The sequence below is a fragment of the Poecilia mexicana genome, unplaced genomic scaffold (genome assembly GCF_051168715.1).
Source record: "Poecilia mexicana isolate PSO_F unplaced genomic scaffold, ASM5116871v1 scaffold_13, whole genome shotgun sequence".
Lineage (NCBI taxonomy): Eukaryota > Metazoa > Chordata > Actinopteri > Cyprinodontiformes > Poeciliidae > Poecilia > Poecilia mexicana.
This window is the reverse complement of record NW_028263382.1, coordinates 28,731,069-28,756,313: the sequence shown is the minus strand read 5'-3', so window position 1 is coordinate 28,756,313 and position 25,245 is coordinate 28,731,069. Positions and strand designations below refer to the sequence as shown.

The following is a 25,245-nucleotide window of genomic DNA, read 5'->3' as shown; positions in this document are numbered from 1 at the left end:
GGTTGGAAAAGCCATAATGGAGGAGCATTGTTGTGATGCTGTGCTGGGGACGGAATATCAGAAAGAACGGGAGCTTCTTGTAGAGACTTTCTAGACTCTAAATTACTAAGTCAAATTTTGATATAAACAGCATTATTATAACAGCTGAATGTAACATAGCTACTTCATTGTGCTACAAATTGGCACTATGACTGGGAAATACACATCACCCATTTAAACATTCACGATCGTTCCTTAGCTCTGACCTCCTTCCATTCCTCAAGAAATCATAATCTTCTTCTTGATTATTCATTTCATCTGCACTTTCACCCAAATATCTCAAACATGTACACACTTGCCATGTGTTAAATGTCTGGCTCCATGACTAAATCTTAAATATAAAACTGTTAAGTCCAAATTTATTCATAAGGATACCGGAAATCTCCATCTGCCTGGGGTGCAAGCAGATATAGAAAGATATGGAAAGTTTTTACCACTGATTAGGGGTAAGCATTTATTTTAAAACTAACTTAATTGCTTTAATAACTCTTTGAGAACTATATACAATTCATAAGAGATGCCTCGGTTTGTTACTCTCTTGCTACGTTTAACTTAATTTGGCAGAGTGCTGGTTGTATGAAACAGCCTCATTAGCTGATAATCCTCTGCAACAGGTAGAAGGTTAAATAATTCACTTTAAAACAATAGATTTTTTTTAAGTTTTGAAAAAAAAAAAGAAAAACAGAAATAACCACATAAGACAAGTTACATACAGATTTGGCATGTTATTTAAAGATTTATTTTAAAAGAAAAAAAAAAAGCTCCTCAATAAGATTTTTGTCATAATAAAGTATCTAAATACAGGCAACTGAGGTATATCTGTCATCCTACAAAAAGAGAGAAATGAGGGTAACCCGAAGAAACAGCAGCAGAGAAAGCAAAAGCTTGAACAAAGGAAACCAAGACGGTAAAGAGTAGACATGACAGACACGCTGGTGGAGTGGTTGATCGCGGTGAATCATTGTTTCATGATGTATAAAAAGGCTGAGTTTTCCCACATTTAGGGACCCAGAATTACAAATTCAGTTACATTTGAACCAAGGAGATGAAGCCAGAAAACCTGGAAAGATGAAATCCACCCACCATGCAATCTACAGATAAAAATGCTGACATATGTTAATTTTCACAAGTGTGGGAAAAGGTTTAATTTGTAAATCCACTTTGAAAAGATGACCAATGTTTGACCATTGTACCAACATGGGACTCCATAGTTTATGCTGCCGTGTTGAGCAAGTAACCCATTAAATCAGCTGAAGGCAGGAAGTTTAGCTGTATGAACTGACAGGATGTGGTGAGCTCAGTTCCCAAATCTTAAAAACACACCTGCCAAAACAAAATTTTGTCTTGTAATTTTTTTATAGCTTGCTAACCTAGCCTAGTGTAGCTAACGTGACATCTTATGTGCAATATGTTCACATCAAGCTTTGTTACTGCAATGAAAATTAGAATTTTAGAAAGCATAGGTCAGCTGAATTTCAGTGGTACAGTTAATATTTTTACCTTTTGGTGGTGAGCTGCCAAAAGTGTATTTATCTCACCAACAGCCAGGCTAGAGAGTTGCGCAGTTTTTTTGTTTTTGTTTTACTTCTTAAAAAGACAACAAGCAATGTACAAAGTTAAACTATTCTTTAATATATATTCAGATTCTTTGTTTTCATAAATGCACACTTGTGGTAACAATCATAAGGCATACCAATTAGTTTGGCCAACAGCAGGCAGTGATAATTGACATGGGTACAAAGCATAGACAACATTCGCACAAAAACAGAGGAGGCTCAGTACAATTCATGAAAAAAAGTCTGGAATAAGTAGATTGTCATCTCAGTGGTTATATAGAAAGAAAAAAAAATGCAGTTTCGGTTAATTATTCTATTATAAAACAAAAGACCCTGGTCAGCAGCCATCGACTTTTTGTGCATTACAGAGCTTTGCAATCAGGTATCATGATTAAATATTTTTCCATTAGACAAAAATAAATCCTGACTGTGATAATTTACTCAAACTAAAATGGTTCATGATGGGAAAACTAGAGAAAATCTGCAGACAAGACAGAGGCTGAAAACAGCCGAGGTTTATGAGAGTTCCAGCTGAGTCCCACATACGATACAGTGGTTCGGCCCTGTTGCATGTATGTGAGTGGGTAGGCGGCGTATTAATCCGTGAGTGGGTTGAGCACATTTTTCTGTCCTCCACTCTATTGCCTACTACTTGTAAAGCATTTTGACTGAAACACACTCGCATATTCACCCACAAAACAAACACTGGCAGGCTCAAATGGAAAGCAAACGTGAAAGCAAAAAACTGAATAAAAGATTAAAAAAACAGAAGGAGTGATTGTATTCAGTGAGCAGGAAATTGAAAGAGTTGATTTATTACAACAGTATTAAAGTTTGAGAGACAGTGCTTCTGCCCATGAGGGTTATTGTCTGCTGCCATCTTGGATGAAGTGCATGCTGCACTGCCTGTTCGCCAGCTGTGGTCCATCCAGCAAAGAACAAAGGGAAGCTTCCATCTCACTGCAGCCCTCCATGGAGCTCCAGCAGTTATACAGGAGAGGTATCGTACCGGCAGAAATGGGGAACAAAAATGCCCATCCCAGAGGTCTTTAGGTCACCAAACACGACAAATGTTGTCAGAGACCATGTTGCTGCTTTTGTTGCAGTTGAATGCTTTGGCAAACTCTGGGAAGTTCTGAAGGGAGCCCAGTACTCTAGAGTATACAAAGGAGACCGGTGTTAGCAAGTGGACTTTGTGTGTCAGAGGGTTCCTCCTTTTTAAGCTGTACTTTTAAGTCATGAAGTGCTGATTTATGCACTTCGTGTTATTACCTGAACATCCCTGGACTGTGCACGTCTACTTTAATGGAATTGACGGCTTGCTCTGGTCGATGTGATCCACACCAAATCTTAAAGAGATATACAGGATGTAAAGTATCAGACAAGTACAGAGCTTCAGCAAACATATTCGCTTATAGATACATAAGGTATCCCACTAATTTACTGAACTATTGCATATAATTTTTGCAAAAAAAAAAAAAAAGCTAATTCTTACATTTTCTTTAATTGCAGAGGCATGTCGTGTTTCTTTAGTTTTAGTTGTCAATAGCACTGAGCTTTGGAAATGGTATTACCTCACTTACCAAGCTCCCTACTGAGAGTAGTGGAAAGCTGAACTTCACATATGTGGCTGTCGGTGCTCCAGTTGCATTAACTTTCTAATCCTTACTCCAACTGTAAAGCTGCAGTGTGTAACTTTTGTAAAAACATGCATTTTTTTTATGTTGCACATTTGTTGAAACTGTCAATGTCGTAACCGCATAGTATGAGACAGTTTGTCAAGGAAAAAAAAAAAGCTCCGCCTCCTCCCATTGCTAACAGGTACAGTAGAGATATCGATGCATACATAGCTTTTGTCACTTATTGCTTTCTAAAAGTGTACAACGACTAACTTCCTTCCCTATTAACCACCAATCAGTTTTTGGGGCTTTTGTAAAGACATGAAGATATACAATTGATAAACCTAGTAGAGGGACTCCACAGTGTGCTACACTTACAGCATATTTTACCAACATTTTAGGAAAATAATTTTCATGTTATTACTGACAATTTTCAACTTTTGTGCAAAAGCATAACTAATGATAAAAATGTAGTGAAATAAAGCATTTAGAAGATTTTGTGAGAATAATTTATAATTTCAGACAAAATAAAATTCATTAGTTTTTAATGACAGAAAATATTAAACTTAAAGTTGTGGAGTAATTCAACTTAACCTATAGTTTACTCAACTTCAAGGGATTTCAACATTTACATATGGATTTTATTGAAATAAATGTGAAGATAAAAATTCTGTAGGTGATTATTGAAGCATTTTCAAAAGGGATGAAATATTTCCAGTAACTCATCATGACCCTGTTGGCTGTAAAATTATTCTTTAGAGATTTTACGGTGATAACTGAAGACATTTTGTGAATGACAGCATTAACTGATCAATGTTGAAATAGATTGAAAATGGATCTAATTAGTGTTCATACCATCCTCAAAGTGTAGAAAGACTAAAACAATTAAAACGGATAAGAAAAATAGAAAAAAAGAGTATTACTACTGTTATATTCTAATTTCTTTTAAAATTATTTAGTTTTATTGATTAGGTGTTTTGTATGATCCACAGAGCATTGTGCATTATCCCTTTAAAACACCTGTGAGCTGATTTTGCGGATTTATTTGCCTTGCCTTAATGTTTTATTGTATGCGTTTTACTTAAATTTTTATTCGTTAGAATATGTTGTGCAACAACCAGACATGACACCTTGTAAAACAGTGGCCTATTCAGTTTCTCACACAATTTTCTACTTTGTACATTGTGCCCTATTAGTAGCATTGATCATTATTAGCATTTTATTTCTCAGGTGGATTTTTGTGATCAATACCATTATCAATTTTGTTAAAGTTTCTCTTATAGTTGGAATCACTTATTAAATGAATAGTGATCCTCTGTGTTTTGTTAAAGCTCATTTTTGGTACAGAGTATTACTTTTTTTTCTTTTTGCTGAACTGATGACATTTTTCTAAAAAAAAAAAAAAAAAAAGGAATTTTGTAAAAGAAAAAAAGTAAAAAAAAAACATCCTAGTTTAGCATTTTTCTGCACTCTCTAAATGTACTGAAATGAAAAAGGCTGGATTTTTACTAAAATGCTCAGTGTGTTATTATACACCTGCTATATTTTTTTTTCAAATTAAGGCAAATTGTTTTACAAATTAAATCAGATCATAATTCACTTACAGTAAAGAGTCTCCAAGTAACTATTGAGCTACTCAGAATTAATTACGTCAGCAATAATTATTAAAAAACATTTCTGAACTTTATTAAATCTTAATTCCGATTTTTTTCCCCTTTTTTTTGGTTCAACTGATTACCTGAGCAAAATTAAGAAAGAAGAGTTGATCATGTGAGAGGTCAATCCCAGGCAGTGTGGGCTCCTCTCCATGCTGCTTCACAAAGTCCTTGTATGCCTACAAGACAAAATTGTATACATTTTACACATATTGAATTCCTGCATTACGAAGCAAACTGTTACAGTGAACATCTTGCCTATTCAGAGCTGCATTTTAGAGTGAAAAATATGTGCACACTCTTTTTCAGAGTATAAACCTAATCAGAATTTTGTGGCCAAATTCTAATTTCTGGGTTTGGTTCAGCTGGATTTCTTTCTGCTTGTAGTCTTGCTCTCTTGACCTTTTTCAGTCTCAATTTAAACACAGGTAAAGCTTGTTACGTAATCACTAAAATGTTAAAGAACTAATTAATGCCAAAGAGGTTACCCTCACAAACTGACTGTTCATTAATGTAGAAACATTTCATTTTAATATTTGTTCCCAGACTATGTTGACATTGCAACCTGGTTGTGCCTATATGAATGGGAAGAAAATTGAATTTTTGATGATGCACCAGACCAGTCACTGGTCAGGGCTGATCAAACAGAAAATAAGGTAATAAAGCAATTTCTATTTGCATCTCTAATCAGTCTAATCAGTGAGAATGCATTACTGCATTCTCACTTAAGTTCCTGTTTACGTTTTTTGGTCTTTAACTACTTCTGCTAACTTTAACCAATTGTGCTAATTCGTATATCAAAACGTTCTGCTTTTTCTGGAGATTTGTGCTATATCTTTTTGCTAAATTGTACTTTTTGAAATATTTGTGCTTTTTTGCAAATTTCAGGCCCATTGAAATACAATGAAATTCTACAAAATTCTGCTAAAATCTTCTGCTGCCATCACAGCCTGCTACTTCTGCCTACTTCAACCTAGAGACTCCATTCAACTTTAAATCAAGTCACAAGACTTTAAACTATATTCAAATGTCTCAGCTTTTAGATAACTCTTACGGCTTTTCCACAGTTCCAATTTAAGTTTTATGCAGATTTTTGATCGTTTTCAGGGTTACAATGTAATCTTATGGTGGAATTCTCTAACTGTTGTCAGTTACTAGAGTATGTACTCTAGTAACTTTATTTTTACTTTTCATGCTTTTTGACAAACAAAATGATGCTGCTCATACATATTTAACTATAATAATTTATGCATCAAAATGTAGCCACACACTTTAAGGAACTATTACTATCATTCATACAGGTCTTACTGTTTTCTGTCAAACTCTTCTTGAGTACAGACATGTCACACCTTCCATTCCTTCACTGTATTTCTCTGTTGTGCCGTTTCTGTGTGTGCTTGTCTAATTTTCTGTATATACATTCTGCTTTTACCGTCTATAAAAGTCTTCTGCAAACTTTAATCAATTTTATCAATTTGCATATCAAAATGTTCTGCTTCTTCTGCTGAATTATGCTACATCTTTTGCTATATTTTTACTATCGTGCTTTTTCAAATATTTCAAGTTGAATTCAAAATTCTGCTTTTGTCAATTTCTGCCATTTTTACTTTTCAACTTTTTCAAATATTTCAGGTTGCATACTAACTTCTGCTTCCATTTATGCTATATCTTTGGCTAAATTTCACTATTTAGCAAAATATTTCTACCATTTATGACTGTAGCTTCTTCCTGCCTTTCCCCCCCCCACTTTGTATGCTTTGTTCTGCTCCTTCTATATTCTGCAGCAATAATTCTGCATAAATGCATTATCACAGCTGTTTTGCTAGGAACAGTAATTTTTTCTAGTTCAGAGTAATTATCTTGAAGCAATTTTTATGCAAAATTGTATCTCATCAGTTGTCTCAGGTTCCTAGCTACCGTCGCATTTTACATACAAGACAAGATACATATTTTTCTATTTTTAAACATTTAAATCATTTTATAGTATTGTTAGTGAACCTCTGTTGATCCAGTGTCACAGTACCAGCAATCCTACCTTCATACAACCTAGCAAACATGTCAACATCCTGGACAAACTTCAATATTTTTTCAAGTTATATGAAGCAGGTCACATATGTAAACAAAAAACATGTTTTACAGGATCTCTTAAGTTCTTCACCTGGTACGCCTGTCGAATCCCTCCATTGTCAGCTATGTTCTCACCGAGGGTGTTGTTGCCATTCAACTAAGGAGAAAATAAAGAGTCCAAAGTGCAAAAGGGGAATTTGAGACTTGAAAGTTTTCTCTCCATATTTTCAGTAAGTTGCAGATATCAGTTTCTGGGTTATAAGAACGAATCACCCAGGGAATAAAAGAAGCTTTGTTCAAAGGAGCAGTACAGAGGAGGAAGGATAAAAGGAGAAGTACTCATATGTCAACATAAAATACTAAAGACAACTAAAGCAGAGAGAAGATGAAGCTGCAAAATAGGAAAGATTGATGAAGGACAGATGGATAAGTTGGCAAAGGCAACAGGAATTCTGGTAAAATCAATGAAAGTGAGGTTAATTGGAATTTTGCATGTAATGTTCCAAAACAAAACAAAAAAAGGAGCAAACATACATGTAAACCATTAGCCAGGTCCCAGGAAAAGTTGCTGTACTGGTCAATGATGCACTTTGAGAGTTCCAGGAATCTGTGAGTAGAATCAGGAGTCCACCAGTCCTTCAGATCACCGTCCTTGTCATAGTTGCGACCTAAAGACACCAAACAGATTTCTGGGAGTTAGGCATGGGAATATTAACTGCAAAAACAATCAAATAATGAATACTACAGGTAAGACACAATTTTCAATTTAAATGTCATTATGTAGTTACATTTCATATCAACTTCAGAGGTTATGTTTAAAAACTTATTTAAATAGGCTTTGTCATTTATTTACAACATTGTTCCTGTAAGCAAGTTAAAAATGTAGTTTTCTTTCAGTCAGCTGACAGGGACTGTGAAGTAATGTGTACCAAAGGGCAACATGTTCATCTATGGTCCAAACAGTCAGACGAAACCTCTGCACTTCCCCTGTTACACTAAAATGACTAAATTGTAAAACTGAACGATGGAATTTTGTTGTTTTGAAACTGTAAGCTTCTTATGGCTAAAAATTATTGTTAGATATTAGAATTTTATTTTTATTTTATTTTTTACGTGTAAATAAGAATGCAGGTGGCAAACCTGAGGTGGAAAATTATTTACATTACAATTCAAATGCAAGAGACTGTATAAAAAAAAAAATCCTGAGGCCAAAGGCATCACAAGGTGAAACAAAGCTCTTCTCTAAGTGGTACCAGTTACAGGGGGAAGTTCATCTGTTCACAGACTAATGTAATCCAGTAAAACTGTAAGGGAGAACAATGAAGTGGAAAATTCATACCGTTGTCATCAAAGCCATGTGTAATCTCATGACCGATTACCATGCCAATTCCACCGTAGTTGAGAGATTTAGGCTGGCCTTTGCTAAAGAAAGGGGGTTGAAGGATACCAGCAGGAAACACTACAGACAGAGAAATCAGTTTTAAATGCCAAAATAGGTCAGGCTTTATGTTTTATGGCTAAACAATTTCCAGTGCTTATTTGGTACCTATCTGGTTTTTGCTGGCTGAGTAGAAGGCATTGACAACAGCAGCTCCAGTTACCCACCTTGAAGTAAAAAACAAAATGTATTGAATTATGACACTATGAAAAAGCACGGAGGCAAAGTAAGAAGCCTACTTGAGTAAAAACATGGAAAATTAACATACAGCTTTTAAAACCCAAAGTCAATGTAGGACTCCCTGCTGTTAAAGCTGAACTCTGAATGCATGTGGGAGTTTGTGTGGTAGAAAGTGAACACACTTCACAAAGAATAAATGGGGTAAACACTGTAGTAGGTCACTCTGCTGGGATCATAAATAAGACAGGTGATTTAAATACCAAACAATGCACTTTTCATTTACAACACATCTGGAGTAAAGCTGGTAAATCCACCACCTCCACAAAAAGAAACCTTACTCCTCCTTGTTGACTTTGACTCGAAGTCTCCGCAGGCGTTTCTTCTGCACATACTCCAGGTTTTCCAGGATGTTTTCAAAGTACTCCTCTGCACTGTAGCTCAGCTAACGCCAACACAGCCAGGGAAGAAAAAAAAAAATCAGGAGGATTAGCAGTGATGAAAGCCGTCAACACTCGGTCATGTATTCACGAGGGAAACTCGTTACAGTCAAATATTCACTGGGATGTTTTAGCTAGGATAAGAAATGCAACTTTCCTAAAGTATTTTCTGTTACAAAGAACTTAGTGAAATATGGATAACAGTGTTTTTTTCCCCACAAATACTCACATCTTTGTACTCATTGTTTAGATATTTGTCATCCATGATGTCTTCAGAATAACCAATGCGTTCACGGATGGCTCGGGCCTGGCAAAAAAAAAAAAAAAAAATGTGAATAAACCTGGTTTACTGGTCGTTCTAAATACAAATAAGTTGATTCTTGAAAATGAAATTCACACCTTCTCTTCCGCTGCTTTTTTGGTCTCTTCATCCATCCAGGCGAGGTCATTAAGGTTACTAATGAAAACTTCCCGAATATCTTTAATCATCTCCTCCATCTAATCTCCCAACACACCAAAGAGAGCAAATGTCACAAGATGCCAATGATGGAACAGGAAAATGCATCATAAAAAGGTTCTCTGGTCTGCTGTTTGTTTCTGTTCATCAACTCTAATTGGATCAGAAATAAGACAAATATAACTTTTGTCAAACTATTAACACACTTCCTAAAATGATTAGGCCTTTCATATCCACATACCAGAACGATTCAGACTTGCATATTAGACTGTTCATTAATTTGTAATTAATGAACCTTGTCATGATGGTTTTAAAAATACCTCCTGTACAGAAAAAGTGTTCAATTGAGGAAAAAAAAAAAAAGAACTGTGTGAATTTAAATAGACATACAAACCGGAAAAAAAATGTATAAAATTGAAATTAAGAAAGAGTAAAACTAGACAAATGCATTATGTCTTACAGATTTTTTTTTAATTCTGAAAGTTCAGCAATTTATTTAATACGTTATTCTGAAAATGTTAGTATTTCGATCAGAATTCCCGAGGACTTGACCATAGACTTGGCTAAAACAAATTAAAATATTTGTTGAACTTTTTCCATTGTTTTTCAAGATATAACAACAAATGTCATTGTTAGTTGATCTGTCAGTTTCCAAAGTCAGGAAATAATCTGAGCTTTCCCTTAGTGTTGAAAGACTTAGGAATGACAATATCTTTAAAGAGATGAAAACTTTGGGATTTCAAGAAAGTTACAAAAAAAACTTTGAAAAAAATGTTTCCGCTATGTCTTCTGTTATGTAATGAATGTAAATAATTTTGGTTATTCTAACTGATCAAGAGATGTTTGGTCTAATTTAACTTCAAACAGTGAGAAAAAAAGCCTTTTTACTTTGAATGAACAATTCTTTTTCCAGATATAATAGGGAGGGATTTTAAAAACAAAAAGTATGATCTTACAACCAAGAGAAGGAAAAACAACTTTATATAAATATAAAACTTAGGTTAAACTTAGGTTAATCGACACTAATGTCATTATACCTCATTTTAAAACTAGCATTACAAGCAATGTGTGCTTAACAAAAAACTGTTGTTTTTTTCCTTGAGGCTTTTTTTGTAATGTCACCCCCAAGAGTTTCCACATTTTTAAATGCATTGCTTCACATAAAGAATTAAATGAACTGAGACCTACTCTGAGACCACAGCAAGAGAAAACCCAAAAACCCCTCATCTCGTCACATTAGTGGACCCCTTGCTTACTCATTGCACAATCCTTTTAAAAAGGTTGTGGTTTGCCACAAACTGGCAGAGACCACACAGATTTTTCCGACAAGCCTTTAGGGGAGATTGTTGTGTGTGGACACATGCAGTTTGTACAAATTTCACAATACACCATCACTTATTTCAACTGAGTTTTACAGTGAAAGCTTCCACTTAGGTGTATTTATATCAGATCTGCATGGTGAGCATCTGAAACTAGAGCTAAACAAGAAACATGTTGCTTATAGGCTTAGAGTGCTTATTTATTAATTAATGTTCTAGTACATGTTCAGTGATCTCTTGATCACTAATAATTGGACAAAGTATTTGTGTAAGGAGATGATCTGGTGATCTGGATGACTGATCAACTTCTTCCCGCAGGACAATATATGCTTTATAAATTATGATCTAATTGCTATACAAATTTCCTCCTGGAAATAATTTCTTCCAGTTATAATGTATTCATCTATATGAAAAAGATTAATTACTTTAATCTCAGAATTCTGTTTCTTTTTTTTCCTCAGTTGTGACTTTTAAGCAGATGGGCACCTCGGAGGAAACAACTTCACTCACCAAGATGCAAGTTGTGGATGAGGAAAACAAACTTTCTGGAGGAACATGTTGGATTTAAGCCAGCTTTATAATGGCTGAGGAATTTCCAAAGACACCCATTCATTAATAGGAGAGCAAAAGAGTTTCCTGGTGCCCATCTGCTTTAAAGACTTTTTTTTGAGACAAGAAAAGTCAGAATTTTGAGATTAAAGTCAGAGGAGGCCCTAAATCCTCCTCTGTACAGATACTGTTTAAACGAAGAGTTAAAACAGGGTTGCATCAAAAATCAAATAAGTTCATTATGGTTGCATATTAATGTAACAGCACTTCCTGCTGAGAGATTTTGTCATGAAGTATACATGTTTGTACTAAAATATGTGGCAGCTGTTATTCAACTCACACTTTATGCTGGGTCATGAATTTGAGGAATGGGGGAAGCAGATACGTAGCTGGATGTTCAGAGCAGCCATGTGTCACTTCTCACTTAACCAAATACACACACAAACACACACCTGCATGTGTGTGTGGCTATCTTTGTGGTGACTTTCTATCGACTTCCATTTATTTCTACAGCCTAAACGTTACCCTTATCCTAACCCTAACCAAAACTCAATTCACACCTTAATCCTAAATCTAATGCCCGACTCAAAAACAGTGCTTCCCCATGTGGGGATCAGGCTTCGGTCCCCACAAGGAGCAGTGGGTCCCCACAATGTAGTGTCAGGAAAATAGTCCCCACAAGGTATTAAAAACAAACACACCCACACACACACACAGCAGGGAAATGGGATTTGTCTGAGTAGGCAAACATCTTTATGGAAGTTGAGATACTTAAGAGTTATGACAGTGTCACTCATACACGACACAGTATTGTGGCAAAGCCTGCGTGTGCACACACACACACAGAGGCACACAGTTGAGATTTACAGCGTAGGTGGTGTGAGCATGATAACAAGGACACCTCATTCAGCTGCTTCCAGTGGATGCAAACACGACAACACTGAGGCACAGACACGAGACAGGTGACAAAATTACAGATGTCTCTTAAACCATCTCGTACATAAAAACACTCACTATTTTTATGTCATCAGTTCAGCTTGCCAAAGAAAGCTGTTCAATAAAGCTTTTTTTAATTTGACAAAAGTTGGTCCAGTTCAGCCTCTACCTACCAGCTCTTTGCTCTTCTCAGAGAAAGCCTCCTGCACATACAGTCGTCCCACAGCTTTGTCCAGGTTGTTGTTGACATACAGTGCACACTGTCTCCACACGGCCACCTCTGATGTTGTCCCAGACAGAGCCTATTTGGAAGGTAGTGACAGAAAATTTGTGAGTGAAGGAGAAAGTTTATGGCAAGATCTTATTTGTGTTCAAATGAAACCGATTTCCATTTTAGGAAGTGGAGCAAAAGAAAAATGATGGGTTATGAAAAAGTTCATAAGCCATATACATAAAAGTTGAAGGGAATCTGGCCATGACAGACTGGAATCCAAATCAGTCCATTGGTGGTGCGATGTTTACGGTCATTGTCCTGCAGGGAGGTAAACCTCCTCCTCAAGCTCAAATCTTTTGATGCCTTTTGTAGGATTTATTCTAGGAATGCTCTGTACTTTCCTCAGTAGATTTTAACCAGCCTCTCTGCTCCTGTTCAGTCATTTCAACAGAGCTCAAGGCCAACAGTCTCAGATTCTCCCACTTGAGCCAATGGACTTTTGCTGCTACGCCAGAAATACCGTGGACTTTCTGCTTCCTTAACTAATATTTCACATTATGTGGCTTCTGAAGGTCATTACTTATATTGGATATTTTGGGGGAGAGCATCAGAGTAAAATAGGCTGAATACAAAATGCGCACTCAAATTGTGCAAGTCATGTATAGTTTTTTTTTTTTTTTTTTTTTTTACACTTCTGCACTATTTTGTGTTAGTCACATAAAATCAATTTTCTTTCTCAATGTGACAGTGTGAGAACATTTATGAAAGCCTTTGCAAGACAGTTGTGATACACAGAATGTGTTTTACTTTTTATACAAATCCGACATGTTTTTCTATTCATTAAAATTTGTGTAGCATCAAAATGAGAAGCTGTTGACAGGTTTTATTAGCAGGTAACATGATTCTACCATCATTAGTAATTCAATTCAACCTGTACCGTCATTGGACAAATAAAGGACTTGGAGAATATCACATAACTTCATTAATGAAATTTTAAGAAACAGTCCAGCATATTCATTTATGATGACATCTTTCTTTTTTTGATTTCAGAGTCTATGTTTTTTAATTTCAACAACTATGAAACTATCGCAATGTTTTTGTTTTTAATAACTAAAAGTACATTTTAACACTGTACAATAACTTTCCAGCTTGATATTGTTATAAAGACATTGCAAGGACATTCATGAAAGTAGTTTTCCCAAGTCAACATGTCAGGGAAATGTCAGGCTGCGTACCTTGCGGAAAGCTTTCCTGGTGTCTCTGTAAGCTCGACTCATCCCCACCACCATGTTCATAGCAAACCGCCAAACCATGTAGTTCTGCAGATCTCTGAAAAAAAGGAAACGCAGCAAGGTCAAGGAGATCGACATGATCCTGCAGTGATCTAACTGCAGAGTGTGACCAGATTTTTCTGACCACATCTTGAGACTCTCACCTCGACAGAAACGCATACTATTACTGCAAAGGTAAGCAATTTCTCTGGAAGACAATAACCATGTAATTTGTATAATCTTACACACCTCTTGGTGTACTTGGCTAATACAAAGTTGAGTCTTCTGTAATAGTTTGGGGAGTAGTTGATGATTTTCTCCGATTCAGGAACGCTGATGTTCACAGTGTCCATTATCTTAGCTGTGAAGTAACTCCAGTTGAATATCTTCAGGTTGAGCCAAAACAAAACAAAAAGAGTTTAAGATATTTAACACTAACTTTAAATAACAGAAATGCTCGCAAGCCAAGATGTTAGCATTGCCTGAGAGTCAATTTCAAGAGTGAAGTTTCTGTTCAGCTCCCCCAGTTCCATCTTGTTGTAAAGCAACACCGGGTTGTTCCGATCTTCTGGTGTGTCAGTGGCCTGGGAGAAAAACAAAAACAACAAAACGCAACAAAACATAAGACTGGAATTTAAAAACTCCATCAAAAATCCTGTTTTCCCAACACATTTACACTCTTGGTACATCTCCAGAAGCATGAAGCATGTGCAGCCCAGGAGGCCTCGGGTCTGTAGCTGTCAGAGTTTGAATGGTTTAACTGCCTTGTAATAGTGAGCAGCAGAGTGGAGAGGAAGAAAGCTTGTAAGCAATAGGACCAGTGCAGACTTACAAAACAGGGTTACAAATTTATTGATTCCTAGGGAAATATTGGGGTTTGACATGTCAAGCTCATTTCAAAAAGACGTTCATATTAGGCACATTATTTTTTACCATAAACCTTTCCTGAAAAAGCTAATATACTGTGACAATTATGCTGAATTAAGTGTACTTTAATTTCCAAGGCTGATTAACTCCAAGGCAAACATAACGAATAGCCTAGAGCCCAAAATGATGTTGGTCACATAAACGCCTAATAAATATAATGCCCAAGGACTTTAAAATACTAAATGGCCATGACTCTAACATTTGCCTGTTCCACTATTAAATGCACAAGTACAACAGATTAAAAAAACAGCATGTATGAATAAAAATGGTAGGATTTTATGGAAACCACAAAAGGTTAATGTTATCTTCCCCACGGAGGTTGCTGACAAGAAAAAAAGTAACAAGTGGGTGCAACACAATTGCTGCTTACACAAACGCTCATGCTAATGAATCTACCTGGTGCTGCTAATGGCACCTGGTGCTGCTAATGGCAATGATTGCCAGGCCAAATTATGATAATAGATATGACCTTTAAAACATATTTAATGTTTCAACTTTCATGTTTACCATTGGTTTGACAGATCCCATTTCTACTGAATACTGTGGATTTCTAAAGACAATTCTGATCTTGACCAATGTCTGAAATCCTATGGCTAATAGTGTTTAAAATTAAATATAAAAATGTAAATATGTGGTGAAAACCTTTAGATTAATCAGGAATATCAAAAGAAAAAAAACAAAATTAGACCTAGTCATCCAGGAGGGACTCAGAGCCACTGCTCCTTCACATCGAGAGGAGCCTGTTGAGGTGGCTCAGGCATCTGTTTAGGATGCCTCCTGGACACCTTCCTGGTGAGGTGTTCTGGGCACATCCCACTGGGAAGAGACCCAGAGGAACACCCACAACATGCTGGAGGGACTGTGTTTATCAGTTGGCCTGGGAACATCCTGGTTTCCCCCGGAGGAGCTGGCTCAGGTGGCTGGGGAGAAGGAAGTCTGGGCCTCAGGCTGCTACCCCCGCAACCCAACTATGGATAAGCGAAGAAGATTGATAGATGTAAGACTAATTTGCAGCAGTAACAATGTGTTCCTCGCCTGACCCGGCAGGTCCACCTCCTTTCACCAGCTCCCCACACTCTCGTCCCTTGACCTGGGCTTCGCTGGCACACTGCGTGCCTCAACAGAGTCTGCAGTTTTTCAGGACTGTTTTCGGTCCTGAGTTTTCAAATGCAGGACTGTCGTGAAAGTCCTCAATATACAATTAGCCATTACGTTCTAACTGGGCAAAAAAAATCTGCTGCAATTACTTATTTTGTTGCTTCTTTAGTATATATTGTGCCAGGTTTTATTTGGCTCAGAGTTGATATTAGATGGCGAGATTGGGTTTAACTAATGCAATGCTCATCTGTTGGAGAATGTTTCCAAGAATCAATTTTGAGTCAAGATGGAACATGTATTTTCTACCACAGTGACACCTACAGGTGAATGTGCCTGAATATTTGTATCTGAATAGTGGTGTGGACACTGAACCTGGATACCAAATCAAAGTTGTAATAAGTTTCAGGGGGTATGCTGCAGTACAAGTTTCAGTAGAGAATCATGAGAAGAATGGAAAAACGGAGTGAAACAAAGTTCGCTGCTCCGCTGCTAGCAGGCGAACGGTCGTGCCCTACATTGGCTCGCTCCTGAAGGCTCAGAACCCTAATTATTAAAAAAAAAAAAGTAATATCCAGTATTTATTATATGGATAAAAAGAAAGTCATAAACCAACATAAACCAACTGACCATAAAACATAAAATAGGTTTCAGCCAAAACAAATGACAGAACTCCAATGTGGATTTCACTAATAGCCTGTATTTTATGTTGTAGAAATAATGGTAAAACCAATCTCAAATATCCATAAAATTCATTCTAAATGACAGAATTTGTGATTATGGGTATTTAGAGTTACAAACCAAATATAAATGAGTGATAACACAAGCTGTTTTAAGGAAGGTATTTAAAATGATTATGGATATAAAGAAACTACAATATAATGCCACTGATTAGAAGTAGAGCTGTAGTTTGATAATATGTCAGTACCTTTAAGAACAAAAATAAATGTTTCAGTCTGAAAAGCCCATGGATACATGATGCTTTTTATAGCAAGCTTGTGCATGATGCCTCAGCATGGAAAGAGTTAAAAGTGTGAAAGTCACACCATCTATCAGTCTCAGTCCCCTGACTACGCTCCTTGAAACTGCAAACATCCATAGCAATAAAATCAAGAAATATGTCTGCTGAAGAAATTGAGAAGATTGCAGTAATGAATCATTTTTACAGAAATGTTGCACTTGTAGCAGTAAGCAGAAAATGAGTTAAAATCAGTTCTTAGATAATGGCTAAACAATAATGACAAAAAAAAGGGGTGCCCTCTTGTTTGTAGTTTGTCTTATGCCTCAATAGAAATAGAACCACCTCAGCTTAATATTTCCTGCAAACATTCTGTGAAACACAAACAGCAAAATCCCAAGTTACACAAAAAAAAGTTGAGTGCATTGCAATGCATTCAAAGCTTCAGTGTAATGAACTAATAAAATCTAGATTATTTAAATCTAGACGGTCGTACAACGACTGAGTTGCTTACACAATGGCTTAGAACTCGTTTGGGTGTGAAGATGGTCTGAAAAAGCTGTTTACAGGACAATGTCCGTTTTAAAACAAGATCTTAATTATACATGAGATTTTTGCTGTACATTTAGTGAGCAGAGATAAGCTTGAGTTAGAATTAGGCGATAAGGAATATGTCCAGCCTACAGGGACCAGAACAAAGTCTCGACTGAGGAGGCATCAAAGGCCAAAAACTGAAGTCTGCATTGCCACAGGAAAAAAAAAAGAAAGAAGAAAGTGTCCATTTCTCAATTTCCCAAAGGACCCACAGAGGTATAGTGCAGAAGAAAAAAAAATATTGGATGCCAGCAGTTTTATGGCTTAAAACATTTGAGTTGTCAATGGTCCACAAAGCTGCAGCAAGTGCAATTTGCTCAAGTTTATATTCAAAGGGTCTGCATGAATTTAAACAGGTACACGGAGCATTTCTCCTGCTCCAGACCCCACCCCCACCCCCACTCACTGTGGCAGCAGTAAAACGAGCGCCAGATTTTGCATAAAGCAGGGGTTTCCAAAAGCAGCCATCAAGAGTTGGCATCCTGCACGTTTTAGTTCTCTCTGTTTCAACACACCTGAATCAAATGATGGCTCGTTAGCAAGCCTCTGCAGAACACCAACATGTTGAGGAGGCAGTAACCACCACCAGGGAGAGAACTAAAACATGCAGCATACCGGCTCTGGAGGGCAGACTATGGACACCTCTGGCATAGACCCTCTTAATTTCCTTTACAACAAAGACGTGTCTCATGAAAAGCCTTGTATATCACAGGATATATATTACAAGGTCTATTGCAGAGTTATTCCTGTGAGTTGCCTGCTTTCTGCTGCACAGCATGTTACTTTTTATTTTACGTCGCTTAAATCTTTAACTGTGGTTACATTTCCGAAGGAAGAGAATGTTCGACGGCGTCTACGTCTGCATTTCTTGATCTATAGCACGAGTGGGGCACATCTTGTATTACATGACAGCCATGGCAAATCCCTTCTCCCCTGGAGCTAGTAACAGCAGGAACACAAGCTACCGATAAGTGAGCCGTGTTTTTGTACTGAAAACGGTGAATCTCTCAAACAAAGCGGCTTGTGCATTCTTACAGTCTGAGTGCTTCTGCTTAGCCAAGTCCTCAGATCTTTTAACCCTCCTGCAGTCTTAGCACAATGCTCAGGAGGAGTGCAGCAAGTAACACGGGCTCAGGAGGAGTACAGCAAGTAACACGGTCAGATCGAGGGCTAGTAGGAAGTAGGTATCCCATCAGACCATCAATTCCCGAAACGACAAACGCACACAGAAAAAAAGCAGAAAAACTCAAAAAGACATGCAGTGAGAGCGACCCCACACAGTGAAAAAAACGTGTGGGGTCCAAATGACCTGATCTCTGAAGACCACGGTAGGGTTCAATTTAGTCACAGCAACCGTGTCATACCAACATTGCGTCTGAATCTTTGAAATATAAATGGTTTCAGGATCTTTGACAATTACTCTCAAAGTCTTCCCTGGATGCAAATATGTTCTTATGCAAACTAAATTGTACAGGAACAATTTAGTTTTTGCTACATTAGACTTTCAGAAACGTTTGAGAAATAATCCATGTTTAACTAATGTGTACAATGCTAATCTGCCTTTTACTCTGTAGAATAGTTACACGTTGGAAAACTGGAGAGCAGTTTGACTGCTTAAAAGCCTACATCACATGTTTTCTGAAGTTTGCTGCCAACTGATCAAGTCCACCCGATTCCCCAAACACGCATGTCTTTGTTTACATTGAATACTGCCAAGGATTTTGGTTATTTTCCCCATGTCTTGAATATTATCAGTGTCAGTAACTGTCTTTAAATCCAAAGAAAGGGACATTTTGGATTTCTGAAAATATAAGACAACTATCTGACCCTGAAACTAGGCACAGTCTCTTTGTTCTCATCATGGTTGTCCTGATGAGAGAAGCTGAAGAATTAAACAGTTTGGAAACCAAACTCTCAAACACCTGAGAGTTAATTTTTTGATAGAAGCTGAACCTTTAAATCAGCATAAGCCTTATTCTGATGGAATAGTATGTGGTCCTTAGGTAAAATTATTTGTAGTAATTACAGAAATTCTCTCCGTTTTCAACCCTGCTGTGTGCGGATTGGCTCGTCAGTAATTTATAAAGTAAAAATGACCTACTGCATTTCCACTGAACTCCGAGGTCCTGTGATAATACTGATCCAATGAGAGTGAAGATTCATTTTTGTGATTTGGAAAGAAACGGATGGGATCCGATACATAATTAGGCAGTTTTTGTTTCCTTGGTGCATTTTTATTTGCTTTCGTCTAGAATGAGTCCCAGGCCATGAAGGCCGCATTGACCTGTAATGTACAGCATAAAAAACAAAAGGCTGAAGAGGAGGAGCAAAATCGGATGCAGATGAGTCATTTTTGTCTGTAATTTCTGCCATACAGCTGGCAGTAACAGGACCAAGCTGTGGCCATGGCCTCAACAGTACCTTTACCGTTTTAATGTTGCTGTGCAGTCCATCTGGGAGAGGTCTGTAAATCTCAGGCTTCGGTTGATCCGAAGCCTGAGATTTTGCTTAAGTGGTGTGAATGTGCCACATAAAAAGCAGATGTTGGGGATTCATTTATTTATTACACAGAGTGGGTCCTGAGAAAGTTTTTCCTGTGCCAATAGGGCTTTAAATAAGACTTACTTAATTCAAATCACTAAGGGAAAATTTGTGTGATGAATAATGAAGATATCAGATGAATAAATGAATAAATACCCAGTTTGTTTTGCATCTCCGCCCTTAATTTAGTGTAAAATTCTTCAGCTTTGGTTCGACCAATTCACGTATTTTAGGTTTGAGCAACAGATCATTAACATGCACTCCTTTACTGGTGGAAAAACAAACTGAAATTCCTCTAGTTAGACAAAGACAAGAGCAAACACCAAAATGTGGCATCACATTACAACTTGAGTGAACTGAAAGAACTGTAGATGAATGCTCACATTGGCGATGTCTCTCTCCAGATCCACAACTCGTGTCACCTCTTCCCTTATGTGGGTTTCGTTGATATCCAGTCCCCGGTCAGAACGGATCAGCTTAGCCAGGTCAAACATGAACTGCTCGTAAGCTCGACATGCCTGCAAAACATTTGTTAGCAATAGTCGTTTCACCAAAACCAAAAGTGTCTCCTCATACCAATGCGCAGACCAGCTGTTGCTACAGCTGCCTTTTTTTTTTTTTTTTTTTTTTTAAATCAAATCAACTGTTCACATTCAGCTGTGAAATAAAACCAGAACAGAGGATGTCTGTTCCAATAACACTTGGTCTGTCTTACAAATACGTTTTCCCTCCTATTTTTTATTCACGACAGACCTCTGAAAGGCAATATATTTTCCCTGCAGTTTAACCCAAACATTCTTACTATTGCATTTAAGCAGTGCAAAAAAAGTTAACTTGTGATAGTGATGCTTTATATGGGCTGGGCGACATGCCTGTAAAACCAGTTCATATCAGTCGATAGACTATCAACATTTTCATTCACTAATTTTGTTGTTGTAATTATTTGAAATATTGCCAAACTGTTAGTCTGAGCTTTTCTGTTTTATCCACAGTGTTCACTCCACACCGTTCCCTTTCGTTTTTAAATAAAATACTATTTTAGGCAAGTCATCAGGCACGGTGGCAAAACCTGAAACGGCTGCTGTGCAAGTTACACAACAGATTGTTGCTAGGTAACCAAAGAGCGAGAGAGTTAGTTGATGCCACCCACCTAATGAGAGGCTAATGCTAGCCTCTCATTAGCTAGCTGAGAGAGACTGAGAAGCTGTAGCCTTTCTTCTGCCTACATCTCCCAGAATGCAGTGTGGTTCTGAATCAGAGTTCAGGGAATATTTTATATATCGGATATTCTAAATGTAGGTAGTACATTTAGATATTGATCTCCTGTCTATCATGATATATATATATATATATATATATATATATATATCGATTTAATTTTCAGCCAGAGGCTTTATGGAACACCAGCTTTCCATGTTAATCTTTCAATAAAATAAACCAACACAAGCACAAATGAACTTTTTCAACTGCTTTGGTTGAGAGTTAATTACACATGACTAAAACATTTCAGCACACCTCTGCATAGGGACCCTCGCAGACATAGTAATCTCTGGACAAGAGGCCAAGGGTTGTTTGCTGGTCAAACTGGCAAAGACAAAAAAAAAGAAAAAGAAAAAAAAGACAATATTCAAGTTCCTGGATAAAGAGATAGAGGTACAGCTGAACAGAATGCAACCAAAAAGTATTTCAGTAGACAGATAAAACATATACCGAGACGTCCATCCCTTAGATTTTTATAAGAGTTCATTTCAATTTGTTTTAAAGACTGTAGATTTTAGCGAGTGAAAACTCAGAAGTTTGTGTTCAGACTACAAAAAACAAAACAAAAAATGTATGCACGAAAGAAAATTATTCCTAAATGCCTCTTCCAACTATAAATAGAAAGTTGAGTGGAAGAATTAAGTGCATCAGGAAAATGCACTCAAGCAGCAAGGATTGGCATAGACTGGAATAACGACTATTTTACCAGGTTTGTCCAACTGAGATTTAAAAATCTTGTTCACAAGAGAGACTTTGCCAAGAATTAAATAAAATGATTGATAAATCATTTAATACGCCTGATTTATCAGCTACCTGACTGCCATCAATCAGCACACAAAATGGAAACAAACGTAAGGGTTGAGGACAAATATTTCATCGTTTTCCACATTAAACATTTGTGACAAGAAAATAAATGCTTCAATCATCACTATGTCAAAATTAGTAAAATAAATCAACACACTGAAGTCAAATGCACTGAGATGCGCCTTAAGGGGTTTTACAGCCACAAGCTTTATACGTACATGAATGATGTATGAAGTGGAGTCTCTGTCATCGGTACCAACGAAAAAGTTAACCAGGAGTTGAGTTCCATATTTCTCATTTAACCTGGCAATGACATCCTCTAACCTCCAGGTTTTCCCTGAAGAAATAAGATCGGAGGAAGGAGGATGTGCGAGGGAAGAACTGCAATAAGTGATTTATAGCGTGATGGCAGCGAGAGGAAGAAGGGTAAAAAAAATGCAATACCATAGTCATCCTCCCAGTTGTCCACAGCCATGGGCCACTCAAAGATGTCTGGCAGCATGTCGAGCAAAGGAGCCCCTCCTCTCAGCTCTATTAAGCCTACAGTGCAGTATTGATGAAACAGAAATTAGCTTGCAGACGGTAATTTTACACAAACTGAAAAAAAAAGCAACATTCACTAGTCAGTTTCAGGCTCATTCCTTTGAAGTTCACATTTTTACCCCCTTGAAAATGTTGTAATTTTACTACATCTTCATTTCAAACAAAAGTTTACAAATTTTTTCTTCTTGGTTTTTACTTAAACTTATTATATATTGAACCCTTCTGTTCAGTCTTGAAATACTATTGGATAGGAAATGTGTATTCAAGTTCTCCAAATAGGGTCATAAACTACCACAACTTGAAAAACATTTTCTGGGGCAAGATTTCCAAGTTCCAGATTAAGTAAAAAGTATTTTCAAGTTTTTTGGGTGATCATTATAATGTTTAGATCATGCATACAAATGTTATGTTATGTGCAACTTATGTACAAAATACAAAGATGACCGTGTTTGACGTATCCAATATTACATTATTATCTTCAGCAAACTGAAGCAAACGCACAACCTTCAACAGCTGCACAAAGTGATGCCTATACAAAACATGACAGTTTATCTAAAATGGATTAGTCCATTCACATCTCATGTCTGCTGACTCACTCTCGTTTATGCAGGACTTGTAAAGTGTCTTTGCCTTGGTGAGAGCAGCAGCCTCCCTCTCCACCGTCTTTTCAAGGACACCTGCATATAAGCACAAACAAAAGCACACATGAAAAAAAAGGACAAAGATAAAGGTGAAATCAGAGCACCTGTCGGAATTTAGAGGGAGAAGAGGGGGAGTGGGAGCACCAAACGCCTGCAGGAAGAAGAAGAACCGTTTTTAAGTGCAAAGGTTCAAATGAAATGATGGTGCTTACGTTATCAATTTGTCCCAGTGTCACCAAGAGCCCTGGAAACTAACGCAATCATTGCAAAAACCCTGGCAACGGAATGCAGTTGTTGACAAAGGAGGCAATATGTAATTTATAAATGGAAGAGAAATAAAAACATGGTTCACTTTTTATGAAAAAAAAAAGTGGAAAAATAACTTCAAAGTTCAACTTCTCAATCCAGGTTCTGTTTTGTTTTTTGTTTTTTTTTTAATTATGTTGTTGGCAACAGAACTAAAAATGAAATGCCAAGTGTTTGTAGATGGGCGCTTTGAAAATTCAAAAAGCCTCATTATAAAGCAGTACAAGTTTCCACAAAAAACAATGCTTTAATTTCCACCGTCCTGTAACAACAAACATCAGTGCTGTCATGAGTTCAAGTCGACTTTATGCCTTTGAATAGATTTAAAATCATTAACTCTCCTGCAATCTTAAGCTACTTGGTTATTTTTACTCTGGATGGCCCGGTGGGGTCGTACTGACCCCACGTGCGCTTTTACAAATTTTCATTTTACTTTTTTTTTTTTTTGTCGTTTTGGGAACTGACGGTGTGACTGGACAACCCCTCTTCCCCCCTCCCCCTTCCCTGCTGTCCGGCCGTGACATCTGCCGCAATCTGGACGGTTAAAAAGGATGAGGTGCTTTTGATGGTTTAGGGAAATGAGAGGGAGGACAAAAATAAAAAAAAATAAAAACTCACTCATTCTGAAGATGTTCCCATCACTTCAAAAGCTCCTTCAGACTTCTGGGACTGCACCCAGGTAACTACAGTCATTTTTTTTGCTTCCTTTCATCAGCCAGTCGCTCCTCACAAACCTCGTCTGGTTCGGCTAATCCTCCAAGCATTCTCAATCCATCTTTATCTCTGAATCCAAGAAGGGTGAAATAAGCTACCAAAGTGCTTCCAGAGCAGCAGCATCATCCTGCCTTCAGCTTGATTTCAGAGGCCTAACCTGTACTTTTTTTTTTTTTTGGCCAGGTAATATACTGTACTTTGAGGTGGATGTCATTCACCTAAAATAAAATGCTCCAATATAAAGTTTCCTGCAAAAGTGCAATATATTTTAAACTTTTTTCAATTCTTTTAAATTACAACCAGAAACTTTTACAAATAAAAATCTGAAGCAGGTGGTGGCATGCATCTGCATTCAGCCCCCTTTTTATGCTAATACCCTAAGGTCAGGTGGAACATGCTACCTTCAGATTAGTTAATGGAGTCTGTTGAGAAGATTAATGGACAACCAGAAGAACAAGAAATATAGCAGGCAATTCAGGGATAAGGTTGGGGAAAAGTTTAAAGCAGGGTTCAGTTAGAAAACATCTTAAAGTGTGGTGCAACTGTGAGCCTACTGCTAAGATGTGGTTGTCTGCATAAGCTGGCCGGTCATGGAGGCCAATAATCAACAATTTGACTCTGGAGCAGCTGAAAAGATCCACCACTCAGGTGGGGGCAACTGATGGTCCTCAAACAAATCTGACTTTTCAGGAAGAAAGACATTGGAAAAATGCATATTTGTTGAGCGGTTCAAGTCAGGTCGACTAAACAGCAAACATTGTCTGCTCATATGAGACAAAGTGAACTCATTTACCTTCATGACGGTCAGAATAAAACATTTTTTCTGTGCCATTTTGAGATCCAACTCTGGCTGACAGGTGTCCAGCCAACGATACGCTACGGTTCACTCAGCCAATCATCGCATGCTGTTGTGTGTATGTACCTTGGCCATACGCGCTGTGGCATCGTGCAGGTTAGCTAGGCAAGAATAGTGCAGGGTACTAAAAGAGACGCAAAAGCTAACGCCTGTCTTGGAAAATAAAACTTTTGCTTATTTACTGGGAAGAATGAACTGATGATGAAGGTTTCAGTGAAGATGTTGTTCTTCCTTTTCCAACTCCTTTGAATCAGGTTTGATTTAGGGAC

General features: G+C 37.3%; 1 protein-coding gene across 3 annotated transcripts in view; it reads right to left on the bottom strand.

The window, feature by feature from the left end:
* Nucleotides 1-1,648: 1,648 nt before the first annotated feature.
* Nucleotides 1,649-25,245, bottom strand: part of LOC106904216 (neprilysin-like) — a 58,021-nt gene continuing 34,424 nt past the window's right edge. For all 3 annotated transcript variants that reach the window (XM_088012000.1, XM_088011999.1, XM_088012002.1), the window contains 19 exons: nucleotides 23,056-23,136; nucleotides 22,361-22,456; nucleotides 22,135-22,253; nucleotides 21,368-21,436; nucleotides 20,236-20,370; nucleotides 14,220-14,321; nucleotides 13,987-14,123; nucleotides 13,702-13,795; nucleotides 12,426-12,554; nucleotides 9,391-9,489; nucleotides 9,221-9,298; nucleotides 8,893-8,996; nucleotides 8,483-8,541; nucleotides 8,276-8,395; nucleotides 7,471-7,604; nucleotides 7,028-7,093; nucleotides 4,953-5,048; nucleotides 2,868-2,944; nucleotides 1,649-2,749 (listed from right to left, as the gene is read on the bottom strand). In XM_088012000.1, coding sequence (XP_087868126.1) covers nucleotides 2,650-2,749; nucleotides 2,868-2,944; nucleotides 4,953-5,048; nucleotides 7,028-7,093; nucleotides 7,471-7,604; nucleotides 8,276-8,395; nucleotides 8,483-8,541; nucleotides 8,893-8,996; nucleotides 9,221-9,298; nucleotides 9,391-9,489; nucleotides 12,426-12,554; nucleotides 13,702-13,795; nucleotides 13,987-14,123; nucleotides 14,220-14,321; nucleotides 20,236-20,370; nucleotides 21,368-21,436; nucleotides 22,135-22,253; nucleotides 22,361-22,456; nucleotides 23,056-23,136 — 1,895 coding nt within the window. In that variant the 3' untranslated portion in view covers nucleotides 1,649-2,649. The remainder of the gene's footprint in view (nucleotides 2,750-2,867; nucleotides 2,945-4,952; nucleotides 5,049-7,027; nucleotides 7,094-7,470; nucleotides 7,605-8,275; nucleotides 8,396-8,482; nucleotides 8,542-8,892; nucleotides 8,997-9,220; nucleotides 9,299-9,390; nucleotides 9,490-12,425; nucleotides 12,555-13,701; nucleotides 13,796-13,986; nucleotides 14,124-14,219; nucleotides 14,322-20,235; nucleotides 20,371-21,367; nucleotides 21,437-22,134; nucleotides 22,254-22,360; nucleotides 22,457-23,055; nucleotides 23,137-25,245) is intronic.